Genomic DNA, 12,054 nt, shown 5'->3' with positions numbered 1-12,054 from the left:
AGGAGAATAGAACCAGACCAGACGAGGAGAATAGAACCAGTCCAGATGAGGAGACCAGAACCAGAACAGACGAGGAGAATAGAACCAGACCAGACGAGGAGAATAGAACCAGACCAGATGAGGAGAATAGAACCAGGCCAGACGAGGAGACCAGAACCAGACCAGACGAGGAGAATAGAACCAGACCAGACGAGGAGAATAGAACCAGACCAGACGAGGAGACCAGAACCAGACCAGACGAGGAGAATAGAACCAGACCAGACGAGGAGAATAGAACCAGACCAGACGAGGAGAATAGAACCAGACCAGACGAGGAGAATAGAACCAGGCCAGACGAGGAGAATAGAACCAGACCAGACGAGGAGACCAGAACCAGACCAGACGAGGAGAATAGAACCAGACCAGACGAGGAGAATAGAACCAGACCAGACGAGGATGACCAGAACCAGAGCAGACAAGGAGACCAGAACCAGAACAGACAAAGAGAATAGAACCAGACCAGACAAGGAGGCCAGAACCAGACCAGACCAGATGAGGAGACCAGAACCAGACCAGGCAGAGAGCACTTCAGTTACAATATACTCCCCCTCAGTCATTTGTCAAGTATTTTACACTGTGACAGAGTCCTAAATATCCAAAGTAATAATTATAAAAACAATGTGCTGGGATGGAATGTGTGATTAATGTGATTTCTAAACGAGGTGTGTACAGTGGCTCGCTGCCTATTTGAACAACTGGTACACGAGCACAGAGGGAGCACAGAATGCCCCAGTGAGTCCTTTCAGCACATGCTGCCCACACACACACACACACACACACACACACACACACACACACACTCACACATGCATATGCATACTTTCAAACAGGTGTTAGCGGTCCTTAAGCAATCAGAAGTTCCAATTCCAAGTCACACCCACCGTTCTTACTGATGGCCTGTACGATGCCAACCTCAGTCCCTCGCAGTACGTTTTCAGATACAGTGAAGCTGTACTGGCTGTGTTCGAACACAGGGGGCGCCACCAGGCCTGCCACCACACTGATGTTGACCCGGGCGTTGACCAGTGCTGCCAAACCCCCTCCGTCCTGGGCTGAAACCACCATGGGGATCACCGTGTTGGCCTTGCCGTGCAGCGACCGGGACAGGGAGATCACACCTGGTGGAGAAAGGACACAAAACACAGTGGTCAAGGTCAGACACAGGTCCAAATACACACCCAGAGACATGAGGATGGACACACACACACATTCCAGCGCGCTGGCATCTGGCATCTGGCATCTGGCATCTGTAAGATCCATTAAACACATGGTGGAAAATACAAGAATGCCTTTTTCCTCGATACACCTGTAAATACATAAGAAGTTAATACAGTACCAACCTGTGTATCTGTTGTTAAAGCTGTACTACATGTAAAAACACCAACCTGTGTATCTGTTGTTAAAGCTGTACTACATGTAAAAACACCAACCTGTGTATCTGTTGTTAAAGCTGTACTACATGTAAAAACAACAACCTGTGTCTTTGTTCATAGTTAAAGCTGTACAACATGTAAAAACACCAACCTGTGTATCTGTTGTTAAAGCTGTACTACATGTAAAAACACCAACCTGTGTATCTGTTGTTAAAGCTGTACTACATGTAAAAACACCAACCTGTGTCTTTGTTCATAGTTAAAGCTGTACAACATGTAAAAACACCAACCTGTGTATCTGTTGTTAAAGCTGTACTACATGTAAAAACACCAACCTGTGTATCTGTTGTTAAAGCTGTACTACATGTAAAAACACCAACCTGTGTATCTGTTGTTAAAGCTGTACTACATGTAAAAACACCAACCTGTGTCTTTGTTCATAGTTAAAGCTGTACAACATGGAAAAACTCCAACCTGTGTCTTTGTTCATAGTTAAAGCTGTACAACATGTAAAAACACCAACCTGTGTCTTTGTTCATAGTTAAAGCTGTACAACATGTAAAAACACCAACCTGTGTCTTTGTTCATAGTTAAAGCTGTACAACATGTAAAAACACCAACCTGTGTATCTGTTGTTAAAGCTGTACTACATGTAAAAACACCAACCTGTGTATCTGTTGTTAAAGCTGGACTACATGTAAAAACACCAACCTGTGTATCTGTTGTTAAAGCTGTACTACATGTAAAAACACCAACCTGTGTATCTGTTGTTAAAGCTGTACTACATGTAAAAACACCAACCTGTGTATCTGTTGTTAAAGCTGTACTACATGTAAAAACACCAACCTGTGTCTTTGTTGTTAAAGCTGTACTACATGTAAAAACACCAACCTGTGTATTTGTTCATAGTTAAAGCTGTACTACATGTAAAAACACCAACCTGTGTATTTGTTCATAGTTAAAGCTGTACAACATGTAAAAACACCAACCTGTGTCTTTGTTCATAGTTAAAGCTGTACAACATGTAAAAACACCAACCTGTGTCTTTGTTCATAGTTAAAGCTGTACAACATGTAAAAACACCAACCTGTGTATCTGTTGTTAAAGCTGTACTACATGTAAAAACACCAACCTGTGTATCTGTTGTTAAAGCTGTACTACATGTAAAAACACCAACCTGTGTCTTTGTTGTTAAAGCTGTACAACATGTAAAAACACCAACCTGTGTATCTGTTGTTAAAGCTGTACAACATGTAAAAACACCAACCTGTGTCTTTGTTCATAGTTAAAGCTGTACAACATGTAAAAACACCAACCTGTGTCTTTGTTCATAGTTAAAGCTGTACAACATGTAAAAACACCAACCTGTGTCTTTTTGTTCATTAAAAAGCTTTATTACAGTAAAAGTACCAACCTGTGTCTTTGTTGTTAAATCTGTATTACAGTAAAAGTACCAACCTGTGTCTTTGTTGTTAAATCTGTATTACAGTAAAAGTACCAACCTGTGTCTTTGTTGTTAAATCTGTATTGCAGTAAAAGTACCAACCTGTGTCTTTGTTGAGGGTGAAGAAGGGGGAGTTGCCCCTGGGGACGGTTCGGTACGTGACCCTCCCGTTCTCCCCAGTGTCGGGGTCAAGGGCCGTAACCTTGACAACAGAAGTGCCAGGTGCACTCTGGGAGCTAAGGCTGACGGCGTAGCTCACAGGGTAGAAGACTGGTCTGTTGTCATTGATGTCCAGCAGGTCCACCCTGACGTAGGCCACAGAGTTTAGACCGCCCTGCAGGGGAAACAGAAAGGAAAATCAAACAATAAATCAAAAAGACAACTCTCATTGGAATGTGTTAGAAGTATCAGTGACATTCTGTGTTGGTTTGTTGGAGATTTATGTGAAACCAATAAAAAAAACAATGGACAAATCTAGAATTTTCTGGGACAGTCACCACATGAAGTGTCCTGGGGTAGGAATGTTTTTTATTTCAACATGCTTCAGTTAAGCTGAGCACCTTTCCCCCTTTATATCAAAGCCCAGCTGTAGTGAGTTAGGTGTTGGGTTTGCACCTCTTCTAAGGACAAAAAGCTTTCTGTTCTACTAGACTTTGCATGCTGTTGTATATCAGCAGGACAAAGTGGTAAACAAACACATTTGACCACATTAATGGAGAGAGTTCAAATCAGCAGGAACCCTGGTAAAGACGTCTGACTCTGAAATCTAGTCCTGGCAGGTTGGTGGAGGGATACGGTTTGATAGCTTCCCCAGGGAAACAGCAATCTGTCAGGATCTGTGGGGGTTGAGAGGGATCGCTACTGCCACAGAGCAGAGAGCTCTGTTTCCCTGGCGGCTCGTTCTGAACAGAATACAGAGCAAGCTTTTCATTTGGCCGGACTGATGAGAGGGTGGAGGAGGGAGGAGGGAGGAGGGAGGAGGGAGGAGGGAGGAGGGAGGAGGGAGGAGGGGGAGCAGCGGTCCAACTTATTAAATATTACTGCTCTCTGCATGTCTGACTGTATGTCTGTATGTCTGCATGTCTGTCTCTCTGTGTCTGTCTGACTGACTGTCTGCCTGCCTGCGTTTCTGTCTGTCTGTCTGCATGTCTATCTGAATGTCTGTCTGCCAGTCTGCTTGATGTTGTATGCATTTTTCTCTCCCCCTCCCTCTCTCTCTCTCTCTCTCTCTCTCTCTCTCTCTCTCACTCTCTCTCGCTTTATCACTCTCTCTTCTCTATCTGATTATTTTACCATGACTGCAGTGATTTCCATTCATTTCTACCCTTTAACTTTCAAGTATGATTTGGCGTGTGGCGCTACAGGATGCTATCACAGCACAGTCCTGCCAGGGAGACTCATTCACAGCACAGTCCTGCCAGGGAGTCTCATTCACAGCACAGTCCTGCCAGGGAGTCTCATTCACAGCACAGTCCTGCCAGGGAGACTCATTCACAGCACAGTCCTGCCAGGGAGTCTCATTCACAGCACAGTCCTGCCAGGGAGACTCATTCACAGCACAGTCCTGCCAGGGAGTCTCATTCACAGCACAGTCCTGCCAGGGAGACTCATTAACAGCACAGTCCTGCCAGGGAGACTCATTCACAGCACAGTCCTGCCAGGGAGACTCATTCACAGCACAGTCCTGCCAGGGAGTCTCATTCACAGCACAGTCCTGCCAGGGAGACTCATTCACAGCACAGTCCTGCCAGGGAGTCTCATTCACAGCACAGTCCTGCCAGGGAGTCTCATTCACAGCACAGTCCTGCCAGGGAGACTCATTCAAAGCACAGTCCTGCCAGGGAGATTCATTCACAGCACAGCCCTGCCAGGGAGACTAATTTACAACACAGCCCTGCCAGGGAGGCACATTCACAGTACAGTCCTACCAGGGAGATTCATTCGCAGCACAGCCCTGCCAGGGAGACTCATTCACAGCACAGCCCTGCCAGGGAGATTCATTCAGACTATTTTATTTGGCTGCACTAATGACAGATTTGCTGCTCTGCTGTGTTCTGCTCTGCCTGGCTGGGGAGCTGCTCCCCTCTCTACTAGCTATCCTGGCTCTGGCTCTATAGCTGCGTCTAATAGCCAGGGTTCTGCTAGCTATTTGTCTGCTGTGAACCCTGCTGTGAAATGTCGGTTAAAAAGATCCATTCAATTGTTGGAAGCATTAATATTACCAGTGTGCTGGAGTTTTTCTTCTTTTAACCCTGCTGTTATAAACACTGTGAAAAACACTGTTTTAAGAGATCACTGTCAGGGGTTTAATGTACTCACAGGGAGAGATTAGAATGCCACTCTATTCCCATAGGGCTCTGGTGAAAAGGAATGGACTATATAGGGAATGCAGACATTGGATGAGGTGTGGAGACTCACCCCGTCCACGGCGGTGACGGTAAAGTCATAGCTGGTTGGTCCCTGATCCCTGTCCAGAGCCACGTTGGTACAGATCTGTCCTGTCTCCTTCCCTACAGAGAACTGGGAGGGGACAGCACTGTTGATTCCTGACCCCAGAGTGTAGCTGATGGAGCCGAAGGAGCCACCGTCCGCATCTGTCGCTGTCACCTGCAGAGAGGGAGATAAAAGAAAGGATGTCTGGGTTAGACAGTTTGTCTTAAGGGGATCTTTCACTGTTACGCCTATGAAGACACAAGAATCTTAGGAGCTAGACAAGATAAGGAAATATTCACTAACTTTTGGAGGACATTGGATGTTGACTTCAAAAAATACTATTATTCCACTACCATAAATTACTTTTGGACAGCTGAAGCAAGCACACAATTTGACTTCAGGAAAATTACCCTTCTAGTTAGACCAATGTATTTTAGCATGTACCCTGTGGGATAATTTTGGATAGTACCACTAGTATGAACGAGAACCCACACAGGACAGTACAGGACAGTACATAGCAGGACAGTATATGACAGTAACAGTAACAGTTCAGTGCAGGACAGGACAGTAACAGTAACAGTAACAGTAACAGTACAGTACAGTACAGTACAGTACAGTACAGTACAGTACAGTACAGTACAATACAGTACAGTACAGTACAGTAACAGTAACAGTAACAGTACAGTACAGTACAGTACAGTACAGTACAGTACAGTACAGTAACAGTAACAGTACAGTACAGTAACAGTGACAGTAACAGTAACAGTAACAGTACAGGACAGTGACAGTAACAGTAACAGTAACAGTACAGTACAGTAACAGTAACAGTAACAGTAACAGGACAGTGACAGTAACAGTAACAGTAACAGTACAGGACAGTGACAGTAACAGTAACAGTACAGTACATGACAGTAACAGTAACAGGACAGTGACAGTAACAGTAACAGTACAGGACAGGACAGGACAGTGACAGTAACAGTAACAGTAACAGTAACAGTACAGGACAGGACAGTAACAGTAACAGTAACAGTACAGTAACAGTAACAGTAACAGTACAGTACAGTACAGGACAGTAACAGTGACAGTGACAGTGACAGTGACAGTAACAGTAACAGTACAGGACAGTGACAGTAACAGTACAGTACAGTACAGTACAGTACAGGACAGGACAGTAACAGTAACAGTAACAGTAACAGTACAGTACAGGACAGTAACAGTAAGAGTAACAGTAACAGTACAGGACAGTAACAGGACAGTAACAGTAACAGTACAGGACTGTAACAGTAACAGGACAGTACAGTACAGTACAGGACAGTACAGGACAGTAACAGGAACAATACAGTACAGTAACAGTAACAGTACAGTACAGTACAGGACAGGACAATAGAAGACAGTAACAGTACAGTACAGTACAGTACAGTAACAGTAACAGTAACAGTACAGTACAGTACAGTACAGTACAGTACAGTACAGTACAGTACAGTACAGTACAGTACAGTGCAGTACAGTACAGGACAGTAACAGTACACTACAGTAACATTACAGTAACAGTACAGTACAGTAACAGTACAGTACAGTAACAGTAACAGTAACAGTACAGTACAGTACAGTACAGTACAGTACAGTACAGTACAGTACAGTACAGGACAGTAACAGTAACAGTAACAGTAACAGTGACTGTAACAGTAACAGTACAGGACAGACCAGTAACAGTAACAGTAACAGTACAGTAACAGTAACAGTACAGTACAGTACAGTACAGTACAGTACAGTACAGTACAGTACAGTACAGTACAGTACAGTACAGTACAGGACAGTAACAGTAACAGTAACAGTAACAGTGACAGTGAAGGTAACAGTACAGGACTGACCAGTAACAGTAACAGTAACAGTAACAGTAACAGTAACAGTAACAGTAACAGTAACAGTACAGGACAGTAACAGTAACAGTGACAGTGACAGTAACAGTAACAGTGACAGTGACAGTAACAGTACAGTACAGGATAGTAACAGTAACAGTAACAGTAACAGTAACAGTACAGTACAGTACAGTACAGTACAGTACAGTACAGTACAGTACAGTACAGTACAGTACAGTACAGTGAAAGTGACAGTGACAGTGACAGTGACAGTAACAGTACAGTAACAGTAACAGTACAGGACAGTAACAGTAACAGTACAGGACAGGATAGTAACAGTAACAATAACAGTAACAGTACAGGACAGTAACAGTAACAGTACAGTACAGTACAGGACAGTGAAAGTGAAAGTGACAGTGACAGTGACAGTGACAGTAACAGTAACAGTACAGTACAGTACAGGACAGTGAAAGTGAAAGTGACAGTGACAGTAACAGTAACCGTACAGTACAGGACAGTGAAAGTGAAAGTGACAGTGACAGTGACAGTGACAGTAACAGTAACAGTAACAGTACAGTACAGTACAGTACAGGACAGTGAAAGTGAAAGTGACAGTGACAGTGACAGTGACAGTAACAGTAACAGTACAGGACAGGATAGTTACAGTAACAGTAACAGTACAGTACAGGACAGAACAGTAACAGTAACAGTACAGGACAGGAACAGGAACAGGAACAGGAACAGGAACAGGAACAGGAACAGGAACAGTACAGGACAGGATAGTAACAGTAACAATAACAGTAACAGTACAGGACAGTAACAGTAACAGTAACAGTACAGTACAGTACAGGACAGTGAAAGTGAAAGTGACAGTGACAGTGACAGTGACAGTAACAGGAACAGGAACAGGAACAGTAACAGTACAGGACAGGAGAGTAACAGTAACAGTAACAGTAACAGTAACAGTAACAGTAACAGTAACAGTAACAGTAACAGTAACAGTACAGGACAGTACAGGACAGTAACAGTAACAGTACATGACAGGACAGTAACAGTAACAGTAACAGTAACAGTAACAGTAACAGTAACAGTACAGGACAGTAACAGTAACAGTACAGGACAGTACAGAACATTAACAGTACAGTACAGGACAGGATAGTAACAGTAACAGTAACAGTACAGGATAGTACAAGGACAGTAACAGTAACAGTACAGGACAGGATAGTAACAGTAACAGTAACAGTAACAGTAACAGTAACAGTACAGTACAGTACAGTACAGTAACAGTAACAGTAACAGTAACAGTACAGGACAGTAACAGTAACAGTAACAGTACAGTACAGTACAGTACAGTACAGTACAGTACAGTACAGTACAGTGACAGTGACAGTGACAGTAACAGTAACAGTAACAGTACAGTACAGGACAGTAACAGTAACAGTACAGGATAGTACAGTAACAGTAACAGTACAGGACAGTACAGTACAGTACAGTAACAGTAACAGTACAGTACAGTACAGTACAGGACAGTGACAGTAACAGTAACAGTAACAGTAACAGTAACAGTACAGGACAGTAACAGTAACAGTAACAGTAACAGTAACAGTACAGTACAGTACAGTACAGTACAGTACAGTAACAGTAACAGTACAGTACAGTACAGTACAGTACAGGACAGTAACAGTAACAGTAACAGTAACAGTAACAGTACAGTACAGGACAGTAACAGTAACAGTACAGGACAGTACAGTAACAGTAACAGTACAGCACATTAACAGTACAGTACAGGACAGGATAGTAACAGTAACAGTAACAGTAAAAGTAACAGTACAGGACAGTAACAGTAACAGTAACAGTACAGAATAGTACAAGGACAGTAACAGTACAGTACAGGACAGGATAGTAACAGTAACAGTAACAGTACAGGATAGTACAAGCACAGTAACAGTACAGTACAGGACAGGATAGTAACAGTAACAGTAACAGTAACAGTAACAGTAACAGTAACAGTAACAGTAACAGTAACAGTAACAGTAACAGTAACAGTACAGAATAGTACAGGACAGTAGCAGTAACAGTACAGAATAGTACAAGGACAGTAACAGTAACAGTACAGGACAGGATAGTAACAGTAACAGTAACAGTAACAGTAACAGTAACAGTAACAGTAACAGTAACAGTAACAGTAACAGTAACAGTAACAGTAACAGTAACAGTAACAGTACAGGACAGTAACAGTAACAGTACAGAATAGTACAAGGACAGTAACAGTAACAGTACAGGACAGGATAGTAACAGTAACAGTAACAGTACAGGACAGTAACAGTAACAGTACAGGACAGTACAAGGACAGTAACAGTAACAGTACAGGACAGTGACAGTACAGGATAGTACAAGGACAGTAACAGTAACAGTACAGGACAGGATAGTAACAGTAACAGTAACAGTAACAGTAACAGTAACAGTAACAGTAACAGTACAGAATAGTACAAGGACAGTAACAGTAACAGTACAGGACAGGATAGTAACAGTAACAGTAACAGTACAGGACAGTAACAGTAACAGTACAGGATAGTACAAGGACAGTAACAGTAACAGTACAGGACAGGATAGTAACAGTAACAGTAACAGTAACAGTAACAGTAACAGTAACAGTACAGGACAGTACAGAACATGAACAGTACAGTACAGGACAGGATAGTAACAGTAACAGTAACAGTAACAGTAACAGTACAGGACAGTACAGGACAGGACAGTAACAGTAACAGTAACAGTAACAGTAACAGTAACAGTAACAGTAACAGTAACAGTACAGGACAGTAACAGTAACAGTAACAGTACAGGAGAGTAACAGTAACAGTAACAGTAACAGTAACAGTAACAGTAACAGTAACAGTAACAGTAACAGTACATGACAGTAACAATAACAGTAACAGTAACAGTAACAGTAACAGTACAGGACAGTAACAGTAACAGTAACAGTAACAGTAACAGTACAGGAGAGTAACAGTAACAGTAACAGTAACAGTAACAGTAACAGTAACAGTAACAGTAACAGTACAGGACAGTAACAATAACAGTAACAGTACAGGACAGTAACAATAACAGTAACAGTACAGGACAGTAACAGTAACAGTAACAGTAACAGTAACAGTACAGGAGAGTAACAGTAACAGTAACAGTAACAGTAACAGTAACAGTAACAGTACAGGACAGTAACAATAACAGTAACAGTACAGGACACCAGGTGTTGTTGGAGGGAGTATTTCCTTCTCGTCTGTGTTGTTTATCTGAGTTAGAGCACAAGCCAAACCGCCTCCTCTGATAGAACAAGGCACTGGGGGAGGGAGGGAGGAGAGGATGACTTCCCCAGTCCTGCCTGCGTTTAGCCGGGAGAGATGCCAGCAGTAGAGACAGCCAGGCTGGTTCAGAAGTGGAGTGGCGTCTGTCTGAACAGCCCAGTGACAGGGAGAGAGGGAGGATGGGGAGGGAGGGGGATGGGGAGGGAGGGCTGGGGAGCAGCAGTGTACCCCCCACAGCACGCCTCACTGCCTCCCTGCCTCACCACATTATAACTCTAATGTTCTACCCCTCAACGTCTGGTTCTAATACACCTCACATCTACAGTACAGAGAGAGCTGAGAGCTGGGGCTGGTGGGTTCATAACAGACAACCTCCACTCAGTTCAGCCCAACTCCCCAACCAGCCACTAGTCAGCGGCGGAGAGGAGACTGTAGCAGTTCCCTGGATTAGACTAACCAAACAAGCCAATCAGAGAGCCTCCTGGGTACTGGCAGGGTAATCGTTTGCAAGTGTTGGCTCGGGATCGCAGCTAGAAAGAGATTACAGATGGGGTTAAGCCTCACAAGTTGATTAGAGTTCTCTCTTCCTTCCATCTCAAAAAAGGGGGGGGGGGGCGGATCTATCTGGGAAGGAAAGTACGACTACTACTACTGCAGTATGGCTGCTCTGTGCCTAAGAGGGCAGCTAGGAGAGAGCTATGAGAGACTGGGCCAAGGAAAATACAGCCAGCCATGCTTATCAAAAGCACACACTTCTCTGTCCTGGCCTGGCCCTGGCTCCTGTGAGTGTACGAGGTGATGATGATTCTCAACTGAAACAGGATCTCTGTTCTGTATGGTTGTACGGAGCTGTATGTGTGTATGTGTGCATACGTGTGTGTGTTTTTGTGTGTGTGTGTGTTTGGCCTAATGACAGCCAAAGGACAGTGAGAGAGCCAGCAAGAGACCCTGTGATGTTAGCAGAGAGAGACACACGCCAAAGAGAAGGCTAGTAAACCACAGGAGGGGTCAGAGACCGGGAGCTTGTTGAGGAGAGGTGAGCATCTCTGTTAAAACACAGCAACTCTCTAGGCCTGAAGCTGTAGCTTCAATATTCTATTATCTGACAGGGGGCACATTATTAATAACTACTGCACTGCTCCCTCTTGTTCTCACCACAGTAGCATGACTGAACCTGGACAAGTTAAACACTGAGTACTGGTCGTGGCTTACTGTAGGAGACGGCTTGATTCGTGTGTGTGTGTGTGTGTGTGTGTGTGTGTGTGTGTGTGTGTGTGTGTGTGTGTGTGTGTGTGTGTGTGTGTGTGTGTGTGTGTGTGTGTGTGTGTGTGTGTGTGTGTGTGTGTGTGTGTGAGAGAGAGAGAGAGAGAGAGAGAGAGAGAGAGAGAGAGAGAGAGAGAGAGAGCTATATGAGTAGACACAAACGTAGCTTTCCATTTCAGCCACAGCCAGGCATGGAGGAATGTTTATTTTCCTAGCCAATACCACCGTCATAAAAAATGGCACCTGTACAATACTCACATTAAATATTTATGATATGAGGGCTGACAAATGAACTGGTAGAATGCACCTGGGATTTACAGTGGAGGGGAAAGAATGGAACT

At 43.7% G+C, this 12,054-nt stretch overlaps 1 protein-coding gene across 1 annotated transcript in view; it reads right to left on the bottom strand.

Moving 5' to 3' along the window:
• LOC109909417 (protocadherin-16) overlaps window positions 1-12,054 on the bottom strand; it is a 176,074-nt gene that overhangs the window by 33,293 nt on the left and 130,727 nt on the right. Inside the window, exons 3-5 of the mRNA XM_031795799.1 lie at window positions 5,275-5,463; window positions 2,959-3,190; window positions 921-1,157 (exon numbers count right to left, since the gene is read on the bottom strand). Of these exons, the coding sequence (XP_031651659.1) occupies window positions 921-1,157; window positions 2,959-3,190; window positions 5,275-5,463 (658 nt within the window). The remainder of the gene's footprint in view (window positions 1-920; window positions 1,158-2,958; window positions 3,191-5,274; window positions 5,464-12,054) is intronic.

The sequence above is a fragment of the Oncorhynchus kisutch genome, linkage group LG18 (genome assembly GCF_002021735.2).
Source record: "Oncorhynchus kisutch isolate 150728-3 linkage group LG18, Okis_V2, whole genome shotgun sequence".
Classification (NCBI taxonomy): domain Eukaryota; kingdom Metazoa; phylum Chordata; class Actinopteri; order Salmoniformes; family Salmonidae; genus Oncorhynchus; species Oncorhynchus kisutch.
This window is presented reverse-complemented; position numbering and strand designations above follow the sequence as displayed.